The sequence below is a fragment of the Harpia harpyja genome, chromosome 14 (genome assembly GCF_026419915.1).
Source record: "Harpia harpyja isolate bHarHar1 chromosome 14, bHarHar1 primary haplotype, whole genome shotgun sequence".
Taxonomy (NCBI): domain Eukaryota; kingdom Metazoa; phylum Chordata; class Aves; order Accipitriformes; family Accipitridae; genus Harpia; species Harpia harpyja.
The window spans coordinates 17,181,950-17,206,487 of NC_068953.1; the positions used below are offsets into that span (position 1 = coordinate 17,181,950).

The following is a 24,538-nucleotide window of genomic DNA, read 5'->3' on the forward strand; positions in this document are numbered from 1 at the left end:
CAATAGTTAAAAGCATGCACATATAAAAGAGTATACAAAGACTACATTAAAATATTCTGATGTTAGATTTCATTGGATTCTTGCATTGTGCACATGAAAATGAGAGATATTTGCATACCTCCATGAAGGAAATCCCTAGACTCCAAACATCCGAATGAATTCCATACTGTTCTCCTGAAATCCGCTCAGGCTGCAAAGAGACGGAGAGAAACACCTTCTTGAGCCTAGCAAACAAACATATGTACTTATTCCACAAAAGCTAGCCCAGGGCAAACAAATCAACTGAGAAAATGTGTAGAAGCTTAAGCTCACCAGCTAACCTGGCAGAGAGCAAATCCACTCTTCAAACGTGACTTATTTATTTTTGCCTCTTCTTTAAGAGCGAAGGACTTGGTTATGCTTAGACTTGTAGCCATGCATTGCTATGCACCTTGTAAAGTTGGCCATGGCATTTGTGTCTGGGCTGTTTTAGCCAACAAAAAAAGCCAATGGCTTGCACATGCGCGGCAAACCCCTCAAGTTGTGAGGGTCCAACAGTGTATACATCTACTGCTAAGCCCAGGCACAGCAGCAAGGTACACCAGGAAAACAGACTCCTAATGTTGAGTCAAGGGGTTGGGGAGTAACTATGGTTTAAAAAGCAAAGTTATTGAAGCCAAAAGAATCAATGAAGTCACATGCCAGCAATTTTATTTTATATACTTTTAAATTTCATTTTTGACCTGTAGAAAAAAAGACTTCACTCAAAACTATTAATAGCAAGTTTAATGCCTCATGAAATAGAATGCTGTAAAACATAACTGCTAGTTTTTACTTGAAAGCTACAATTTAAGCATTTCCAAGGTCAAGTACAGCATGAAATGTAACAATAAAAGGCTCCATGAGACTTCTCTCCCCACTGTGCTGTTAATGCACCTGTCTAGCCCAACCACCTACAAAGCACTGGCTGTATTTTTAGTCTTTAATAATCCAGAGACCTTTTTTAGAAAACAAACTCCCAAATTAGTGCCAGTCCAATGTGTTTTCAGATGTTTACTCTGCACTGCTAATCCCAGGTCAAGAGCTTTTATCGCAGCATGAATGTTAAGTAAAAAACACAGTGCTGCCCACGTTATCTTTAAGGATAGCCTTCCACAACTGCCGTAACCTAAAAAGCCACCCCAGAATGTAACTGGAACAAAATCTTTTTGACTGAACCTCATTTATTTTGTGCTGAACAGTGATCCAAAAATTTTGTTTATTTTTTTAAAGTTCATTAAGGTAAGCCTTCATTAAGTACAGTTAGCCTAGGTCAGCATATCTGAGAAATGTTTGCAACAGCATCATTCATATAGGGATACAATTTTTAAGCATCCTTTTATACTGATAAAGATCCTCCTAAAGATGCAGATATGCAGCCAAAAATGTACACCGACAGATACATCTGCCTTTATAACATAACATGGTATTGGCTATCCCAGCCAAGCACGTTTTGTTACCGGCAGACAGCGCACCTGTGGCAAGATGGTAATACTCGCAGATCTTTTTAGTGCAGATGAGACCTTGGCCTTTCCTCAGCTGCCAAATCAGATGCATAATTCACACTGAACAATATCAAATTGTTTATTCTTCTGTTATAACAGCTCAAGTTTTAAACAGCAACTTATGTTTAGAACCTCTGTATTCATGCAAGACAGTGGCAAGTAAATCATTTGCACATTTAAACAAAAAGTCTAGTCATGTGAATTTAAGAGTATGGAAAAGAAGATAAAAATAAGAATAACACATGCATAAGTAAAGTGTGCAACACAGAGATCATCCTAAGGATACACAGCTCAAAAATATTTTCTCTTAAAAATTGCTACAACTGGTTACTTTTTAATTCAGAAAATAATTTTGGATGAAAGTGGTGATACAATGATTTTACAGAAAATGTATTTTTGTTGGAAATCTTAATTTCTCAATCAAAAAGCTTTTTTGCTTATTTATTTTAAACAGAAACCTCAATTTTTTTAATGGTTTCAAATTCACTCAGTCTGCCAAGTAGGCAAACCAAAGCTTATGACCTTCATTATTTTTTGATGACTAGACTATAAATTTGATGATGACAAATGACTCATTCAGCAAGCAAAACAATTTTAACACAAGAAATCAGATCAACTATGTTTTAGCTTAAACTTCTTTTTTTCAATTAATAGATGAATCTATCACATTCATCCATGAACAATAAGAAAAAAAAAAAGTAATTTATTTAATGTACACCTGGGAAAGAGAACAGTAATCTTGATTTGTACACTAAAAGCATAATACAATTTAATTCTCAGACCCGCTTAAGACCACTCTAAGAGTAACAGCTGAGTTGGAAAAGTTGATTAATCTGAAGCTGTTTATTTGTCTGAATTGCTATATTCTAGTTCTTTTAGAAAATGAAGGCACAGAAATCAGCAGGCTTACTAAGGAAATGTGGTAATACATTAAGACCAGATTTTTTTTTTTTTTTTAAAAACATTTTTCTGCACATACTATTCTGATGACACAGGATAGCTGAAGTCTTTCTGGGATGGTGGCATGAGTGTTTCAGAAGCCACATAATGAGTACACCTTGACTAGAAAAGCACTTAGCAAACAAACGGACACCCTGGTCTGCTTTCTTCTTACAAGAAAGTAAGAAAAAATACCTAAGTGCGATTAAAGGTCATGGATTTCTCTCTCCTCTTTTCTGAGGTTTGAAAAATACAAGTATCAACCACTTTGTATTATTTACACTTTTTTTTTTTAAACAAGCCGAACACTTATTTTTTCCTCAATATTATGACAGAAGTAGTTTGCTAAGAGAATTTTAATGCCCCAAATAAAAGTCAACAGTTAATATACCACTCTAAACTGAAGCATTTAAGTTTTCACATCTGTTAAACGGAGAACTAAAATTAATCAAATTGATCTAACAGAAAATACATGCTAACTTTTGTAGTTTACTGCTTTACTAAACTGCAGGCTGGGAGCAGCAGTTCCCAAACTGTGGATGGTATCAGACTGTAAGCGGTCTGCAGAGTTGCAGGCTATCAGGGGAAAACTCTTTTTTGAACGTTGAACTGGCTCCCTTCTTTGTTCCTGGTTGTTACAATGCAGTAAAGGCAACTAAAAATATATGAAAGAAACCCTTTTCCAATATTACTCTTCCCTATGAGCAAGAAGTGCAGTTGTCACCGAGCAGGCAGGTGAGCACAGATAGGAAGGCAGTGGGTCTGCAAGACAGTAAAAGGGAGTTGTTTCATGGCACACACCATTAAGACATAGCTTATGCTGGGGATAGGGAGAGATGAAGTTTTGAGAATTGATTTAGAATATATCCTGCATTACACAGAACAAGACTGTGAAGAAATACTTCTATTTAAATGTTATTCCTGCATAAATCCACTTACCGCCATATAAGCATTTGTTCCAACATACGTCTTGGCTATAGAATTCACCAGCTATCAGACAAAACAGTCTGTTAGAACAATATAAAGATAATGTGGAAATAAAATGGGCAATTATTCCTCATTTAACCTACAATCATCATTCCTATAAATCAAGTAAAAATTATGTAAAAGGGAACAAATTTATCTGCAAAGGCATTAAAAATGATTAAATCTCTCTTCTGTTCGGAATGAGAGTTCCAATTTAAACAAGCACTGCATTACAGTTTATGGCAGATAACCTTAAACAATTCTGTTAAACAGGATGCTTATCGCTTTAGTACCCCAAACTAGTCTGATATAAAAAGTCAATTTGAAGTAGGATTGAACGCATTCATTTTTCAGTCAGCTGGCTCAAGATGTGAATAAAGCCACATTCATCACTTGAATGCAACGAGCACTAAATACGCTGGAGGGACAACAGACTCTGACAACTTATAATACAAGGCTGACCTTCTCTTTGGTCCTCATGTTTGGCTGAGAGTAAAGGTGCTGAAATTCAAATCAACATCACAGCAAGCTCATGGGTCACTATCAGAGAAGTTCTCCAGGGAGGCCCAAAATGGAAATTAATTAAAATTTGTGCTGCACATTGTAAAAGCCCACCACTATTGTTACTCCCAATATTAATTTTTATTGTGGGCCAGTTGGGCTCCCCAGACACATCTCTCGTTCTGCCCTCCCTTTTGTCTGGCCAAAACGCTTTCATATCAAAGCTGCATATCAATGAAGTTTGCTATTCGTAAGTAGTAATTACAATATCAGCAGTTTTTACTGTCATTAAACAATGAACAATCATATTCAGATGAAGAAAAGTCGCCCAGAGATTAAAAATGAATAGGGCTGTCCCAGCAGAGGGGAGCTTGCTGTGGGGCTGTTTGTCTGGCAGCCAGGTGATTTTGACATTAGAAGGAGAGTGGGCAGATATCTAAAGGGGGAATTACCTGAGTGCTAACCCCAAAGTCACACAGCTTCACCTGGCCTCGCGTGTTCACCAACATATTAGACGGCTTCACATCTGTTGAGGGAACAAAACTGGATTTAATCTGTATTATCCTAGATACACATCGCATATACAGAGATCGTTACGAATATTGGCATGATGGATTTTAATAGGAAATATTTCAAAGATATATTCCAAATGCAACCTCTGGTTTGTAACAGTCAGTAGTACAGATGACACTGTACCTCTCAAATACTAGTAAACCCTGTTATTAAATCACAGAATCATTTAGGTTGGAAAAGACCCTTAAGATCAGAGTCCAAATATGCAGGTGACACCCATCTGGGAGGGACAGCAAGTGGACTGAAGGATAGGACCTAGAATTCAACATGATCTTGACAAACCGGAAAATCAGACTGAAAAAATAAGATGAAATTCAATAGGGACAAATGGAAGCGCTACATTTAGATGGGGATTAATCAACTGCATAAATATAGGATTAAAGAACTGCCTGGAGTGTAGGCTGAAGCAGGTCTGCAAAAAAGGATCTGCAGATTACGGCATGAAGGGGAAATGACAGAGAGGGAACAAACTCTGTCACTGGACAATTTAGGAACGAGCCAAAAGCAACAGCGCTAACAGTGAAGCCTGTTTTCGTATCAAAGGATAGCCATGCTGACCTTTTAAGGTTCATCCCAGCCCTGCGACTTTGTATTCTAACACTGCAATTAACCCTGCCTCCCTCTTCCCTAACAGCCCTTGCTTAATTCCATATAGTGACAAGAGCAGAATTTAATAAAAAATTACAAAGTAACCCATACAAACACCTGTATATAGGAACACATGCAAAACACAAAAAAATACAAGCACATTCGAGGCTCCTTCTGCTACAAGAACACATATACAGTGCAGCTTTGCTCTTGTGTACACCATTATTCAAAACTACTGGCTTCCACCTCCACAGCTTCTACTGCATAAAACTGCTCTGATCTCACATTTTCAGAGCTTTTACACAGGTTAACTGCCAGCAACGCCTAAAAACGATTACTAAACCCGGTCTAGCAAATAAAACATCAATGTACATCATAAAGCCAGATTGTCAGTGGCGCAAAGATCTTAACGTTGACCACATCTGATATCAAAAGAAGTTGGTACGCTTCTGCTGCATACTGTAAAATCGACATGTGAACATCCAGCCTGACTGTAGTGCAGGAAACATTGAGCATCTTTTCTGTTCCAGGGATGCCAGTCAGAAAGCATAATGTGCACGTTATGGCCTGGCTTAAACTTGGAAGATTAGAGCACAGTGGCTTTGCCTAATCACTGCTTTCTTCTGTCAAAATGGATTAAAAGCAATAGCTTGTATCTTTGCCTTCTTTAAAAGTGAACACTAGTTGGGTGCAGATGGATGAAACCCAACTAGAAAAGAACCTAATTTTGTTTATCATTAAGTTTGCCTTTGTTTAGCAGATGTTTTCTGGTACCACAGTAGCTTGCTTAATTTGTCTCTGTAATGTAGAAATGTATAACCTCAATTAACAAGCTGATTAAATGCTTTCCTATATTTGAGCTAAAAATCCAGTTTAAAAAGGGGAGAATTCAATAGCACATTATATAACCTAAGTGGATCTGTATGTTTTAAGTTAGGTATCAATACTGCCAATACATTTTGCAATTTCCCCCAAAGCCAAAAGAAAAATTAGTCACAAGTGTCTCCATCACGTTACAGCATCAACAGACTCAGTTTGTGTACCCTGATCTCCATTTATCTTTAGGAATTCAATCTGTGTGCTCCATTTTTGATGGATTTTTACCTATTCCCCCGCCTCAGGTGATGAAACAACACCACCACTACAGAGCAATCCATGCAGTCGCAAAACCTCCCATACACTTCCCAACAACATTTTAGGATATGTTTTCTAACTAAAACTTCAGGTAGACTCAAATATTTGCTTGTGGCAACCCGCTAAGCAGCACATCCCTCTCTGGTGTCGAGTGACTTTGCTAAATCTAACAAGACATGCCGAGTACATCAGCAGGCTCTATCCTGAATCCCGAGAACAGTAAGTTGCACAGTAATCCTGTTTAACCTTCTTTCTAAAAATATGGCAGCCAATAAGAGCTACCTCATTACTAGGCTTGTGCTGAATTGTAATGAACTAAACAGCAGGTGCAATTACACACACAGAAAATACTGACATTCTGCACCACGAATCCAGCAGTTGACAGCACTAACACTTCTAAAAGAAAACCGCAGTATAACAAGAGGCTCTTGCTTTTAATTGTAAAGGATGTAACAAAAATAATTAATGGCCAAATGGATGAGAGAAACATTTTGATGCAGTATGGCTGAAAACAGGTTTGTGGGATCAGGACCAGATCATCAGCATTGTTTTTTATCAAAGCAAAAATACTTTCACTCTGAGTGAAGGGTCTGGGAAAGCAGAAGGAAGCTCTGAGTGTGAAACGCTATGACCTCACGGAAAGTGATGATGATGCAACATGTACGCAGCCAAATTTTCTTTCTATAAGGACTCAAACGCATATATGTCATGAGTTCAGAGGAAGAAGCAGAGTGGTCTCCAAGTGCAGCCCACAAGTCCCCGTTCCCTTAACACAACTCACCAGAGGAAACCACCACGCCACATTTGTCCCCTATCCCACTAAGGAAGAGCCGAGGCTCTATCCAGCCATCACCTTGTGTCACTGGGGATCTGCAGACCCCATCTCCCCTTCCCTGCTATCATGTGGGATGTGACAGTAAGTCGATATAATTAAAAAAAAAAATCTGTCATTCATTAAGCATGGCTTGATCCTGAAATCCTTCCACAAACAGAACTTTAGAAGAAAAAAAAAATTCCTGAAAAAAGCAATTGGCAATCAGTCCGTAAAGGAAGGGAAGCCTGTGCAGGTTGGGGACTCTACCGAGCAAGCTGCAGCCAAACAAGCACTGCTAAGAACAAATATTATCTGTCCTTACAGCAGAATTTAAACAGCGCTGCAAATGGAGTATTTAAGCAAATATTTGCTATGAATTCCAAGGGTTGCATTGGTTTCCTCAAGAAAAAAAAGGAAGTGACAATCCTAGACAAAAATGTCACTTCACAAAATAATCTCATATTGAAAGTGGGGAGAAAAATCACCCAGTCAGCAAATTAGCCTTTTTGTTTCATAAACCGCTTCAGTTAATGGGTTAAACATTTTTTGGTTTTGGAAAACAAATGTGCATAAATAATGTTCTGCACCATCTGCTTGTGATTAATATTACTGTTTAGAAGTGAAAGAATTTAAACAAGAGCCAAAAGGGGTCATTATGCTCCCATTACCAGTGCTTGCTTAATACAAATTATTTCTATGAAGCATCATTACAGAGGATGAACAAGTCCTCTTTATGATATATCTAAGTCATTTCACCTCTCTGCAAATAAATCGGACCTCCAAGGTCTTACTTACCAGTAAACAGAATTGTCAGAAGTTCAGCTTTTTGAACACCAAACATTTCAGTCATCTTATTTTATTGAAAAGCAAACAGATTATCGATTGTGGGGAGAAAAACCCCAGATTTTTAAAAGCTCTCTCTTGACTTTTTCTGTCTTTTAAAAATATAAACCCACAGTACGCCAGGTTCAAGGGGGACGAGATACAAAAGCACAACTTTAGCTGCAGACAGCTCACAGAATATTACTGTTAAAGTGAAGCTGCTGGAAGAATGAAAATACTTTCTTGCCATAACAACCTCATCAGCATGCTTTTTGCAGAGGCCAGGATTATTTTTTTCAAATATGGGTAAGTGGTCCATGAGTGTGCACATATGCATTTAGCTATACATATATATACATAAATATGTACATTTATATGTACACATGCTCTAGTATTTTTGTTTGTGCTTCATTATATGCAGCGCTATCACTGATTATTTCTCACAAAGCTAAAAAGAGTGGCGGGGGGGGGCGGGGGGAAGTCAAATACACTGCTCTGGACATCTTGGGTGAAACCCTCAGCAAACCACAGTTACTGCTGAGAAGATGGGAACACTCACTGTCCATATTGCACTAGTGCCTGTTCCTACCAACCAGCACTCCTCAGCTCCAGTAGCTTACGTCAAAACAAAGAGGATTTGATTATCCTTCTATGGGAATATCCTGGGGAAAAAAGAGATGGTTTGAGTGATGCACAAACCTCCCTTCTGCCATAGACAGCCACGCAACCAACAGACAGTCCAGGAAGTCCAAATCATCAACTCTGTTCAACCTCACAAATCACCAACCAGAAAAATCTTCCAAAACTCTGACACAAATTTAAAACGTAGTCAGAAACCAAGGTGCCCAAACCACGCAATACATACTGGCCCCCAGTAAACAGACAGTCATGCATACAAATACAGATCAGTACAATTAAACACAAGTGGGTAACATTTATTTCATACATTTCTTTTAATAAGGAGGTGTGAACAGAGAAAAACATACCACATAAAATGCATACGGTCTATACTTATTCTTGAACTTAACAGATTTTGGTTTGTCTTTATACAAACTTTGACTTTGTACATGATTAGACTTGTTTAATTGCTAATTCTGTTTTAAATCTAAATTAATTTCTCATTACCCTTCCATTTCTACTTCTTATCCTCTGGGGAAAAGACCACACTTATCATTGGGACATTCTCACATCTTCCAAAGAAGTGGTATAGGTGTTAATCTTGTGTTTATGTTTGATGTGGGTGTGATGACTATGACTACAGCTTTGGGTTTATTAATATGCACGGCTACCACCTCATTAGTTGCAAGGTTTGTTTTGAAGTTAAGCTGTAATATTTGCTGAAATGTCTGATCTGGAATAAAAGACTTGCTCATTGTTTGTTTCCTTCGCTTTAATCCATGCTCAAGTCACAAACTGTCGGGTGCTGCACTGCCTTACACAGCTTCTTCACGATGATTGCTTCTCCACCTTCGTTATCACCACGGTGGAAATTCTTGACTTCTTAGCCTATGTGAGCTTCCTGCATGGTCTGCTTTACATGTGACAGCAAAGAAGTCAGGGTTAAATTTTCTTTCATTTACCTCTGCTGCATTAAAACCAGTAGACAGCTGAAGGAGATAACTTTGAGAAATAGGCATCCTCCTTGCATTGTATTCTCTGTACCCATTTTTAAGTACACACATGTTCTGTATCTTAAAAATGGGTAGAGTAATACTGAAATCCAATCCCTTGAGGAAACTCTCCTGGATGCTGGAATGCTAGTTATCCCCTCCATGGCGTTTTGCAGTGCTGTTCTCACCTTGGTCAATCCAGCAACAGACCAAGGCCAGAAAATTGGAAGTGCGATGAAAAATCAGTTTCTGCGCCTTTCTTTAGACCATAGCAAGGACCATACATAATTCATCAAAAACTCAGAGCTGCTCTTCAATCAAGGCAATGAAACCCATGCAGAAGGAGAGATTGTGTTTTACTGGCAAAGCAAAAATCAGACCCAGGTTCTAAATTTACAGCAACAGCAGAATAAAATGTTACAGATATAGTATTTATGCCTGACCACATTGCTCTCTCCAAATCACATTCAGTAGGCAGCCAGAATCTTCAACGAAAAAATTAAAAATGAAAAAAATTTCCAATCTGCTTTTTTCTTCTTGGGTGTTATAAAACGGTGGCAAGGACTGTGTAGCCTATTCAGAGCGATACCCAGCCACGGATGTTCCAGCTACCTTTTCTTTTATATTTATTCTGTCAATTGCTGTGGCAGCTCTGGCATCTAAACTGTTCATCCTTTTGCTGCGAGTGGATGGAGCTGATAAATCTCTGCATCTGGCAACATTCAGGCTGGTAGGTGAAATGTTTAAACCATCACCAGAAATGAAGCCTCCTTGGTAACCTGTGTCTGCACCAAGTTGGTCATGGACTCTTGGTTATTTTTGTTCTTTTAATCCAGCGACAGCCTAGGGTCAAATACACCAGCAGCCTTAGCATTTCACTCACCTTCTAATCTGGGGTAACGAAGCCAGGTCCTCTCTTGATCTCTACTCACTCTTCTGGCCACAGCCCTCTTTCTCCCACCCAGGAGACAGCCTGTGCTCTCACATCAGAGCCCTCTCCCAGGAGGGAGATGCTGTGAGACGGAGGAAGAATTGAACCCGATGTCCTGTTGCACAGCTGCTCGCTGGGCCATTACATAAAGAAAGGATCAATCTCCTCCTCCACTACAAACAAACTCCACAAAAGCCTGAGGACAGTCTGAGCCTAAGCTTTAAGGAGGGGCAGGACCTCAATACATACTGGTAATTAGTGTTTCCTATTAGCTTGTTCTCCCCACTCAGTGCACAGATTTCTGGATGACTCTCCAGAGGTGCCTGACTCTTTGCACTGATCACATCAGGACCCTGGGTGCCTAACCCAGGCATTGCTCATCACCTTGCCAGAGCCTAGCACCTACTTCTCAGACACTCCAAAACTAGGCACTCCAGAAGAAATGGTCTTACCTACTTGGTTTGCAACTTAAAATTTTCTATGTGTCTCTCTACTTTACACTTCTCTTTCAATCACAAATGATGTCGGTTACTGCACGCTCCAACTGTGCACACGGGCTGAGTGAGCAGATGGGTTAAATTAAACAGTATTGTTAGCAACATTAGGAACCAGAGCAGTTACTTTCAGACACTTTAGAAACATTATAAATGTAATGAGTTTCTCTCTCTTTTTTTTTGGAAGGGGGGGATGGCGGTGTAGGGGGAAGGGCTTCTTTGTTCTTTAAACAGCATTTTCCACTGTTTCCAGAACTGACATTGGTTTTGAAAGTTCTAGTATATCTGAATTAACTTACCACAATAGATACATTTTTAACAAAATGTAACAACATTAAAAAGCAAGAAATAAATGAGAAGTTTATAAAAATACAGATTAGCTTCAGGAAGGAGAATGAACAGCAAAACCCAAAAATGGCTTATGTCCAAGCAGGTTTAAAGTTTCTTTAATTATTCATGACCATGTTAGAGGACAGCAGGCCACAATTTTAGAGATCTGAGACTCTAGCAACGCTTGTGGCTGTCACGTGAGATTTCTGAAGTACATAAGAAAATTCATTATCTATCTTCTATTTTCAATACTAGTCAAACATCTGATTTTCCTTGCTGATTTTTCCACTGGGCACCTGTTTGTAACCCTAAGCATCTAAATCTCTATAGAAGTCTTTCCTCTGTTTAGTCTTTTTCTTTGTAGGGGAGGAGGGAGGGCAATAAAAGAGAACAGCAGTAAAAAATATTTTATCAGAAAATCTGCAAGACTAATGAGTAAGATTCATTCTGCATTGCTCCACTGGAATCAAACCAGATGCTAGTATGGTCTACTGTGTCTGTAGAAAGTGTTGTTAAAATAAAATAATATGGTATTTCACTGGAAAACAGAAAACATCTGTCACTCACCTCTATGTAAAATCTTTAGACTCCATAAATAGGTAAGGCCCTTCACAACCTGAATGTAAAAGAAAAAGCGACAACACATATTAAAGATTCCTGGTAGGAAACACTACACATCTCAGCTGGTGCGAGTCGTTAAAGACACGAGTTCCAATGAAGAATGGAGCCAGGACCATGAAAAGGGGAGACAAAGCATCCCTTCCAAAGGACTGCAGGACCCAGATAAACTGCTGCTGCAAACCTGCTGCGGACTACATGGCAACAGGTTCTTTAAGAACACACAAATAAGCTTCTTCCCAGGATCTGTAATTTGAAGTTAGTTGAGCTTATACTGAATCCCTTTAGGCATTTCATTGTATTTTTAATTCATCTCTCTTTGCTGGGGTGTTAAAAATCATGAAAGACAAAGTGTGTAATGATTTGTCTTTTTGCAACAAAGGAAACCCAGTGAAATTAAAGGCCAGAAAATAACAAAATCTCTAACAGCCTCTTCCACTTCACCCTCCCTTTCCCTTTCGTGCATCTGTACTTTTTCCTCCTTTACTTCCCAGGCTTTTACTTAATGTAAATGCTTAACATTTCTTCTTGAACTGTGTAAATCGTCTCATTCTTCATATTACTCATCCTGGACCAAACACAAATCTTACTGTATCCCATAGCCCCAGAAAATATAATCGGGACCCTAGAAGATAAGAACTGGGGCAGACTTTGGCCTGCTATTCCAGAATTTGCTCCTTCCACTACCTTAACTGTTAAAACCAAACTCAAAAACCTGTTAGTCCAGTACTACATTGGAGCACCTTATGTACGAGATGCATTTTAATGAAAATCTGTAGGACATGCATTTGTAGTATGAATGCAGGAGTATTTCCCAAAACAACAACCCATGACACTTCCTTACACAGAATACATACATACGGCTCTTTCAGAACCAACAAATCATCACTGGATCCAGCTGCCACTCTATTCATTTTCTATATACGGTATGATAGTAACAGCTCGAAATTATACAAGCTGTTCAGTCAACTCCCTAAGAGAGCAGTTGGGTGTTACAAGTTATCCTCTCTGCAGGTTTTATTTCTGTAAAGTAATTAAACCCCAATACTTCTTGCATTTTTAACATTGTAATTTTTCCCCTAGATTTACTACTTTTACAAGCCCAGAGAACTAACAAGATTCAACAAGCATACTTCTACTACTGCTTACTTTTTACCCAAACCATCCCTGCTGTCTCAGCCAGCTTTTTTAATAGAGCAAATCTTTTTTATAAAGTTTCCATCTACGAGATGACATTTCATTCATTTTCCTGAGACACTCTCTTTGTGCATCTCCAGAACAATAAAGCATTTCTGACATTTGTAAAGTTGTATGAGTTTTTCAGACAAAACAATTACATTCTTTTCATTGTCCAAGTAGACGGAAATGAAATTACTTCTGTTACAGTGATCAAGCAGGAGTGCTAAAAATATTATCCAGTGTGAAAGCAGATAGCATATTAATTTTCAGCCTTACTGTTGGATTAGAAACTCTTTTTAAAATTTATTCTGTAACCAAAAACAGTATCAGTGGAATGTGCATCTCTTGTAAAGCAAATAATGATTCTGGATCCCCAGTAAATTGCTCTAGGTAGCAATTCCTCAGCGTTAAACTCACACTCCATACCCAACTATCTCATGGCCTCGGATGGTAATTACCTGTAACAAAAGGCCTTAGTCAAATTCTGCATGCCCAGAGGTGTGGCCTTGTTCACATTAGCCTTTCAAAAAGCAAAACAGGGGAATTCTACTTACACGGCATTTTGACATAAGAAGAAGAAGAAGAAGAAAAAGTATTGCTGCAAAAATAAATAAAGGGGGTGCAACATTTTGGGCTTCCTCCAATGGTGAAAGTGATTTTAAGCATAGTAAGCTTCTTTGATTATTAAACATATATTTAGACTATTTAAAATCTTTAAAACCATTATAAAATTATTTTAAAGCATATATTCATAGAAAAAAGGAAACATTTCCTATGGAAAAAAAAATCAACAGCTGTAAGTTATTAAACATCTTTATTATGGAACGTGTGCTGAATAAGCAGTTATAAAAGACACAGTATTAAACAAACTCTCACATTCAGATTCTCTCAGCATCAGTATACAAAGGAATGAAAAGAGTTTCTCCCTTTATTCTGGGCTGCAAATATGCGCACAGGAGCCTCCCAGATGGACTAACCTGGTGCAAAGTACCGTTATTCACTTAACTTACATTTGCCTGTTAGGGAAGGACTCTAAGTATTAAATATTATTCTAAAATGGTGCTGGAAGAGAGTATCTTTTGATTGAACATCTAGCAGGAATTATTGGTATTCAGTAAAGTAGGTTTTGCAACAATGACTTGACAAAGCCTTGACACAAAAAGTACTTCTACTTGCTGTCAATCACTCACTCTCTTGACAGTTCAAGTGCACATCCTTTCAGGGAAAACTTCAATCAACATTAGCACTCAAAATACAGTCCACAATGTCACTGCTTCAGAAATTGAAGTGAAAATAAATGTGTGAAGTGGCAAGCAAAGGTAGAACAGATTTTACATCAGCAGACCCAAGTAAGTAGACATCAGTATGAAAACAGGAGCGAGCACAACATCACTTTGGGGTTTCCAAGATACACTTTTCCTTTCAAAAAACACACTAGCCCTTCGCACAAATAAAGAACACAAGGAAGAAAAGAGATTTTCCCTTCTCATTGACACTGTCTCATATATGCAACCAGGATGAATTTTATGATGAAGTCAGAGATCCCTCCAGTTTCTCGGGGACCCAAGTCTCAGCAGACTCTACCTCTCTTACTACTTTATCCTGCCCCTGAAAAAACAGTCCTTCTCCCCAAGCCCTGGAAAACACTTTCCTCCTTTAAGGATTTATTTTCACTGCCTTGCTTTATTTTCAGCATTCCAGCTTTCAGCCTCAAAACCCCCCTCCACCCTTTACTCCTCAAAAAAATAACCAAGAGAGCACTCGGCAATACATTCCTGCTATTTAAGCTTGAAAGCTGATTGTCCATCACAATTAATGGTGATTGCTTCTTCAATGGGAAATGGATAACAAGAATGCAAAGGAACGCTATGGTGTACAGACTACATATATGCTACATGGCTCTGGGATATCCAGTCTACTTCTCAGCAGGTAGGGGTTCACATCAGAAAACATACAGTGACCGTTGCTGTCACCAGAAAACGTTTGATTGTCTCAGCAGACAAAACTCTCCTCTGGCTCCTGCCAAATCATGAGAAAGTCTGGTTGGGGGAGAGGAGCATACGAGAAAGCAAGTACCATTCATTCCCATTAAGCAGTGCATCGCAGGTACCTGGTAAGTATTGATACCAGTATTTCAAGGAAATGAGTAGCAACATTGTCCTATCCTTTTGGCTTCAGAAAGTCAGGGCTGTCGAGAAAGGGATGTCTCTCAGGTAGTTCAGCCCCAGCCTGTGGAGGTCAAAGAGTGCAAGAAAATGACCTTGAGTACAACTCAGTGTTTAATTGAGCAAGTGGAGCGCAGGGGCAATGTGCTCCCTTTGCCATGTCGTGTGGAGCAGACACAGATCTTGTTCCAGATCAGCTGGAATTTCCTGTGCCTTTTGTGCTCGTTGCTGTGAGTAGGACAATTGTTTTTAAGGGTTGTCAGTCCACCACTTTTCATGACAATTAAATTTGTATAACAAGAAAGGAAGCAAGAAAAACATCAAGTCGGAGCAAAAGGAATGCTGGTATGCTGCTAAATGTCTATATGTGCCTGCATCATTTTCCTCTGGAAATGGTTTCACTTTAAAAATTCTACAAATATAACAAAAGGGTATTCTAATTAACAGATGTGCAGGTCACACATATTATTAAGCAGCTTCAATAAACTAATGCATTGTACATGTCTCGGGAGAATAAAAGACAAATGACTGTGTACATTGTGCAAGGAAGGTAGAAAGAAAACACACAGACTGGAAAAAGAGAGACTATGGAAGCTCCAGATTTTGTCCCCAGAATCCATCCATGCGAGCTCCAGCTTTTGTTTGACATTCTCCTTCTCATCAGCACACGAAGAGAAATCCTCCAGGCTTTGGGTAATCTTCCCAAGCTGTTCGGGGTGGGGATTATGGTGTCTATGTACAGCACTTGGCAAAAAGGTGCCCCAACCCACACAACAGGCTGCTGGGCTCTACTGAAATGTCAGACACCAAGATGCAGGGTAGCCATTTGTGAAGACTTAAAGGAGCCATTCCTTCTGCTACTGATAAATTCTAGAGAAAACAAAGGCTTTCACTGCCTCCTTCCAACAAGTCTACTATGCCAACTGAGCAAAAAATCAGCACCAGAGCAGAGGAAGCTGCCAGTGCTGGTTCAGCCTCAGTGCACGCCTTCTGTTATGGAGAAGCAGGAGAAAGGGGCGAGTTCCTTCTCTGAAGGCACCCGCTCCTTTGTTCATCTCTTTACTGACCCCCTGCACTGCAGTGGGCACAGTACAGGTTGCTAAAGCAGCAAATAAAATAACTAGAAAAAGTCAAGTATCAGCTCACCGTCCATGTCAGGGAGTCATGCTCACTAACTAACAGATTTGTAAAGACATGACCCTGCAGGTGAACAAAAAAATATATATATCAAGACATAAAAGATGGGGCTGAAGCACGACCATTATGGATAAGTGAAAAATTGGAAGCAAACATCTGCAGAATACCAAGCCAGGTGGGCTGGGGAGGATGGGGGGACAAGAAAAACAAAAGCAAGTAAGGAAATGATAAGGTAAGTTAGTGTGGATGTATTAAGTACACAACATCAAGTAAGATAAGGAAAAAGAGAAGGAACAAGCAGCTGAAGAAACACTTGAAGGCCCATCCCAGTATTATTACACTATACACATGCTACTTAGCGTCAGGAATATGAGGACACTGTGAGCAACTTATCATTCATTGCTCCATAGGGAAGAAGAGATGAAACGTTTTTACTCTGAACTAAAGGTGAAAAGCATTCAAATTCCATAAGAAACTGCTAGGCTATATAATGAGCAGATTTGAAGCTACTTAGAGGAAACAGCATCAGAGAAGGATGTTCATCACCCTGGGCAGGCCACACAAATTAAGAGAAAGTAGAGCTGTGAATTACAATGAACAGAGACTAAATAGCTGCCTGTGTTGGATTAAAGGATTTAAATTGTCAGCTTGATGTATAATGAATGCGAAAACCCAGCACTTAATTAAATGGCACATGATAGAATAACTTTGTTATGCTTTAAACTGCTTAAGTTATCAAAGTATTCCTTATATTTAGCAATTGTTTAGCAGTATCTCTCTCCCTTGTGAGATCCACTAAGACGTTGGTCATTTACCCTGTGTTCAACTGTGGCAAAATATGGAACTTTTTTTTTTTTTCCTCCTGTAATTTGAGTTTTCAACCATGGCTAGTGAATTTCTAGCAACAGACACTAAATGCTGCTGAGACACAATGATGGGCTACCAGGTGCTCTAAGGATCCCACTGTCAACACCCTGCTACCAAACTGAGTAGACACTGGGGACTGATAGCTCTTCCTAGATCACAGACCATCTCCCTGCTCATCATCCCTTAAATGACTATTAGCTCTTCAACCATGACTGCTCACATGTGAAGGGTCCCAGCACAGGGGTGAGAGAGCAGCCTGTCCCCAGGCAGCCTTTGTCAGGCCTGGCTTGTGCCAAATAAAAACTTCAGCCTCCTCCTCATCTGCCTTAAGGAGTACATCTGCCACAGGGGAAGACAGCAAATGTGTTCTGCCATTGCATTTTGATAACAGGAACTGACTTAATTTTACAACCTGGGAAGCAAATCTAATTGAGTTACTTTGTACGGAATGAGGACAGTTAGAATGGAAATTACACACAAGAATCAGTAGAAGCAACAGACAAGGGATCACCGTAAGGGCTAAGACAGGGCTTCTGAATCACTTTTTAAAGGAACCATATAGCACAGAAGGACTTAAAGGCTAAATAAAGGCGATTAAGAGGACTGCTCCATCCTATGCAGGCTGATAACAAAGAAACGTGACCACACAGTTCTGCAGCAAATTCATGATTTTTTTTTTCTTATCCTATTCAATTTATCACATCCTTTTACATTTCTTGAGCCTCTGGCAACTCATGTGTTGGTCATTCAAAAGGAAGACTTCCTTAACCGCGGTGTCCTTGTGCACACAGGATGGTTAGGAAGAGCACAAGATAGGAAGGATCCTCCCTTTTACACAGACACAATGAGGACACAGATCCTGGAGATGGCTCAGTATCCCAAAGGGCCATGTGCACACTCAAATCAGATGTGTTACATGCACAATCAAAAACTGAAAGACAAAAAGAAAAAAGTACTTACAGCTACTGCTATTCTTCCAAGTACATGTTCTGGAATTTTTCTATAAACATCCAAAGAACCCCCTGCAGGAACAAACAAAACGTGCTTAGGTAATACAAAATGAAATACTGCCCTAGATTTGAAGTCACAAGGGTTTTCTAGGCCTTGGTTATTAATAAAAACACCATCAATGATATAACAATAACCGTGTCAGAAATAACTGACCTTAAAAATCTGCCAAACTCTGAATAAACACATGAAATAGGACTCAGGTCTCTTTTTACCCACATTACTTATTTTTGCTTGCAGCATTAATACTAAAACTCCTTTTAGAAAACTTCCCAGTCACAGGACAAAATATTGAAATTGGAGAACTCAAAACCACCAGGCTTGGCATAACTTCTTGGGAATCACAAAGTCATCCCAAAAAGCAACACTGGACTTAAGTCCAAAGTATCCTAACCCTTGTCCCCAAAACCCGGTGCTAACATTACATGGTATCTGATACAATGCTTAGATACATGCTTAAAGCTGTTTCCTCCTGATGATCAAACCAGTGAAAGTTTGGTTGAGCGTTGCAGTCTGTGTCCACACTGATGTCTGAAAATGAAAGATAAGTTGCTCCTGGGCAAGCAGGTAAGTTTTGCCAGTGAACTCCAGTATGGGACACAACTCGCTACCTATCTGGCACAACCCTGTCCAGCCAGCATCATACATTCATGGGGAAAGCAAGAAGCCCAAGTCCCTCTAACGGTCCTATAGACATTCCCAAGGGACTGGGAAGGATTGTTTCCCTTATCTTCCACACAGGAGATTCATGATCTACACAGTGTTCAAAATGTCCCTGGGGTGAAATACAAATTCTTGGGCGAGAAAGTAAATTTAAAATTGAGAATTAAAAACATTGAAGTAGAATGGCAAAAAAAAAAAAAAAAAAAAAAAAAGACAAGCAGATCACAGGCAGAGCATATTACACTTAGCTTGCAAGAGCGTGTTGTCTTATTCAAGGCTTGAGGTTCTCAGAAGTGCTCAGCACTGACCTAACTCTGCTCTCACTGTAACATATGGATTTTACTGATGACACCACTGGGAAAAGAGTTAGGCCAATACTCAGCAGTTAAGAAAACTACACCTGGTACTTTGCTTGGGGTTCAGTTTTTAAAAGTAAAAGCCATTCATTCTGAAATGCTGCAATCCAAAGAAGTCACAAGGTCCTTACTCCAGTCTTCAGCCTTAATTATACAATAGTTCTTATTTATACTATACTTCTTATTCTAATGATTGGGGTTTTGTGGTGGTGGTTGTTGTTTTTCCTCCCCTCATTTTCCTCATTGTCTCTACTGTCAGAAATCATAGAATCATAGAATGGATACAGTATGTGTTTGTCTTCACTAATGTTGCTCTGGTTCCAGGTCATTGAAACTACTATTCGTTCATCAAGTTTAATCTTTCAACTTCTATTGTCCACATTGCTTGTGGATTATAATGAACCTCAGTTTTAAAAGTAAATGCAAGTACTATCTAATAGAAATAAAAGGATGTAGCATCACAGATACCTACTGCTCATTACAAAAGCCAAACAGAAAGCAATCATATGGCAGGTGGTTCCTGTTAATGCTTATAACATATCCTTGAATTTTGGACAAAAGAAGACCTATTTTTATACACCGAACTGCTAAGTCTTGCTATTACAGATGGCACTAAAGGTAGTGCTGTTTGAAAAGTGAAGGAAAGTATCTTTTTGCAAACAATCAGGGAAATCTGCCATTATTCTATGGAGAAGAAGTTCTGTAGTGGACTACATTTCTAAATCCAAATATATAATGTTAGCACCCAAATCTATGTATAGACATCTAGGTACAGTCTGATAAGCTGCACCTCTCACTGATTTTAAGGGGAATTTAGCTGGTGTTCAGCAGTTTCAAGGAAAAGAGGCAACAACATAAGTAAAAGGCAATAGTACATTTCACCACCTTTATTTGCAAGAACATCATCTTTACTATAAATATAAAAGGACAAAGATCAGAAAGCATCATTTCACATCTCTGTTGCTCTTTAAGATCAACTGGCAGGTGGGGAGGTGATCCAGGTCAGTTCAACCTCAGTGTTTTGATATTTGCAGACTTGGAGTTACTTGGCTTTTTCCTGCTTGCAGGTACCAGGAAAGAACCAATATGGTACTATACATGCACCTTTTCCCTATAAGTACTCCTAAGTCATGAGTATCCCAAAAGACGCAGCTCCACCTGTATCTAGGTAATTCATAAAGGAAATACCCATGTTTTGTAATAGGGTACAGGATACAACTGGGCAAACAGAGTCATGGGATACGGATTCAGGAAATATTACAAACTGGCCTAAGACAGTCAAAAGGGCTTAAAATTTGTCAAGGTTAAAGCTGTTCATCTGCAGGATAAGAAAGTATTTTTTCTTATCTTTACCTGCATCTTTACACATCACAGTTAAAGGTTTGGGGGAAAAAAAAAATGGCAAGGTCCCTTTATTTGCATTTTGTTCTTCCTTTAAATGATTGCTGTTGCTTTCTGCCAGAAGGAGTGCACAACATGAGGCAGACTAGAGGTCATCTCCAGTATAATTCCAAGTAATTTGTGCATGGTCAGTAAACACCATTGTTGTGCAACATCATGAGGGATGCATACCCTAAAGGCTTAAGTATTTTCAAACAAGAATTCAGAACTGCAAGCATTTATGTCCGTCATTTTTAAGAATCTCTGATTTAGTAGGAGCATACATACTCCAAGGCAGATGCATGTTTTGACATGAGCAGATGCTTCCCTACTGCATGTGACTACTGCTTAACACAGGCTTGCAAGTCCGAGCGCAACTGCAAGGACAGAACAGAGAAATGGCTAATAGTCACACAGCACGAGAACAGCAAAGAATTTAATTTGTGGGCTTGGTTGAAAAAATGTAATACTTCTTCATCAAATACGGAAATTCTGAGAGAATACTCATACTTGGAAATGGGGCACAGTGATCACCGGGACAGAGGTAGTAAGTGTAAAAAGAGAGAAATAACAGTAATAACAGAACATTTTAACAGGGAGAAAACAAAATGCACCATAAAACCCTAAAGGGCTTTATCCGTGGTCCCTATCAGAAAGAAAGCAGCTACTCGATGATGCTTAATGGTACACATTTGGCTTTGGAAATTTCTCCTGCCAGAAAGCCTTCCCTCCACAGTAAATTATTTGCAAGATCCTTACTTCTTTATATCCAGTTTAACTGAACCTTTGTGAAAAACCTGCATAGGGCATAAAATGCTGGCTCATAAGAAAATCCTGGAGAGAGTAATAGACTATTGCTTGTAACAACAACGTGATGTTAAAAGTTGAATGCTGTGAAGAGGGTTCTTGCACACAAGACACAAGGGGACTGCATCTGTCATGAGACACGCTCTCAGAATTGATACACAGAGGGCAGCAATGATTATAAATTGCTGTAATCAGTATACTTTTCCTGCCTTTTCTCCAAGAATGCCACACAGCACAAGATTTCAAAGCGAAGTACTAATACATCTCCATAATGACAGTAGCATCAGATTGTGGGGAAGGGGATATTGTCAGTATGAAGATTCACATTGGGAGAAACAAGAGTACACTCAAAAAGAAACTCAACACAGCTCTGCTAAACAGCTGTGTTAGAAAATAAGTCCTTGTCTTGCAATTAAGAGACGATTTCCACTGAAAACACATAGGACATTGGGTTAATAGATTTCTTTAAAAGAAAATCTGTTTTGGCTATCAAAACAGTAAAAGTGAGGAACAGCTGTTTTGTCAGCGAGGACAGATTGTATGGAAGACTCAAATTTCAAACCACAAATTAAGCTAGCATTTATTTCTGTTCTATTTACATTTTCAATAAAAGTAAGCGAAGATACACTCAGGAAAATACAGCATACCATGGAGAATGTAACACAATCCCAATACTAACCTGTTTTTTAAAAAAACTACCTGCAAAGTTATTAATACTTCACATTTTCAAGTCATACTACTGCATTTTGCTACATTCAGAAAAGCACATCTTTATACGATTTTCTCATTTACATACTTAGCAATCAAAAGCACACTACATACACAACTCACCATCCATGAACTCTGTACACAATGAAATTCTGTTTTCTACAAAAAATGCACCATAAAATCCTATGATATACGATGAGTCACACTGGAAAAAAGAAAGGAAAAAGAGAAGTCTGTTTTAAAATTTGCTGCAAGAAGATCATAAGCAAGAATAATAAAAATGAGAAAAATCTATATACCTTATAAAGAATTTCTAACTCTGACATTATCTGCTTCTGGAGTTCCAGTGTTATATCTAAGGGTATGACCTAAATTACAAAAAACAGACATATGATCAGAGTTGACTTAAAACGTGAATGATTCAAAATAAAAACCTGAAGATACATGTATTAATTATCCTTATGTGAGAAAAGGAAAGAGAGGAATAGGTAGAAAGAATATTTTAATAGAGCAATGAGCAAAGGAAGGAAATGGAAGGACAGACTTATTTGCTTTTAAAAGTCATGTGTTACAAGTAAACTAAGTTATACAGCCAATTTTATCCATGAAATGTTATAGGGTTTGTGGTTTAATCATTTGACCAAGAGATGAGTTAGATCTCGAACACAAGCCCCACACGTAACGTAAAGAGCAGGCGTGGTAGATCTGCAGGTTGGTAAACTCAAGAGTTGCTGCTTATTCACCCAAAGTATGATCATCTCCCAGCTCCTGCTCAGTACAGCCTCCTCCTCACCTGTCCAGCACCGATCCTTCTCGCTGCAAAGACATCTGGTGAAAAAGCCTGGAAGGCTGTGACCCCAGCAGGCCTTGCTGAATGTGCCGATGGTAACTCTGAGGGCTAAATAAGTACTGTAGTATTGAAAGGATCTTTGAATGTCTCAGTGGTGCCCTAAAGGAGTATCTCTTACCACCACTCTTACAGTTTCAGTTTCTTTAATATTTACCCCCTTTTTTGTATCAATTCCTAACATTGTACGAAACATGGCAAACTGTTAAATATACAGAAAAAATGCAGATGGTAGCAGATGGTACAGATGCTTAGGCAAGCATCACCAAAGCATTCCTCAAAACAACTACAAACAACCTGACTTTGAGCGCTCAGCAGCTCAAACCAGCCGCTCACTGTCATGCTTATCTGCTGCTTCCTTCCCCCATGCCCTCGTTTTTCATCATTTTGAGCCAGGCTGCTAACCAGGACTAAAGTACCAAGTGCTGCAGTGAAGCTGGGGTGCACTGGAGTTATAAGTTTTCAGGATTTTCAAGACAGATCCTCTCAATAAGGATGCTGGTTCTGACAGAACCAGCATTGAAAGTCAACTTTAACAAAAAATTCTTTGCCACGATTATTTGAAGACTTGCGCGCTCAATTATTAAGTACTACTATATAAACCAAAATGGACTCCGAATGCATTTAGCCAGGCTCAGACTCCTACCACACAATATTTCAGTTTAATACTTTAAGCTAAAGGGAAACAAAATCTAGTCAATTTGCAGAATTAGCAAAATAGATATTATAGGCTGCATATACTGCTGACAAAACAAAATACAGAGACACCATTTCCAAACACACACATTTTACAGTATCAAAATCTGTCTAAAAGAAAAAACGATAACCTGTTTCTATCAAGAATTTGCTTTAGGGTTATTTATAAAAGCTGTCACTAAACTAAATTGTAAGTGTAATACAGGGCTGCCAAGAAACGTTTAACACACTTGTCTAGATCAATAATCATTTGCCAACAATATTCACTTACATTTTTCCAGCGTGAAAAACTTAAAATAATCTGCTGGAATACCATCAGTTTTACCCACTGAATATTAACAGAATTTAAACTTGTCATCAGTATAAAATTAAAATTTTATCTCACTACATTCTACTTGCAGTCAGAAATTTCCCTGCCTTGTTTACTGTGAAGGCTTCACCGACCTGAACAATGACTAGTTAGCATGATCAGTGTCAAATACATCACTGACATCCAATCAACCAAGACCTGGCGTGAAGAAAGGTCTCTGGCTGATTTGCATTAACTATAATTACATACAGACTTTGCATTCTAATAGTGATGATAACCTGGAAAAGCACGGCTACCCTATTTACAAGTGTTCAGGATACTTTAGGGTAGCACACGTACAGAAATGTACTGCAATGCTATGGCAAGCATATATCACCACAAAATAAATTAGGAGAGACCACTGTCTCACCTTCTCTGCATAACTATTGTACAGAAGTATTTTCTTCCATTTAAACATGCGTGGCTTGTGTGACTTCCAACACAGGAGAGACACCCATCTGATGTCAAGGTTGGAGGAACCTTATGTTAGTTATAGCGCTGAAATGTGAGACAGAAAGAGGAAAAAAACAAAT

General features: G+C 38.9%; 1 protein-coding gene across 6 annotated transcripts in view; it reads right to left on the minus strand.

Annotated features, from left to right (window-relative positions):
* The window catches only part of MAP2K5 (mitogen-activated protein kinase kinase 5), a 142,214-nt gene that overhangs the window by 67,623 nt on the left and 50,053 nt on the right, over positions 1-24,538 (minus strand). For 4 of the 6 annotated variants that reach the window (XM_052808877.1, XM_052808876.1, XM_052808880.1 and 1 more), the window contains 7 exons: positions 22,413-22,481; positions 22,237-22,318; positions 18,152-18,213; positions 11,793-11,841; positions 4,382-4,455; positions 3,402-3,452; positions 119-190 (listed from right to left, as the gene is read on the minus strand). In XM_052808877.1, the coding sequence (XP_052664837.1) occupies positions 119-190; positions 3,402-3,452; positions 4,382-4,455; positions 11,793-11,841; positions 18,152-18,213; positions 22,237-22,318; positions 22,413-22,481 (459 nt within the window). The remainder of the gene's footprint in view (positions 1-118; positions 191-3,401; positions 3,453-4,381; positions 4,456-11,792; positions 11,842-18,151; positions 18,214-22,236; positions 22,319-22,412; positions 22,482-24,538) is intronic. The other 2 variants (XM_052808878.1, XM_052808881.1) reach the window with 2 other exon arrangements.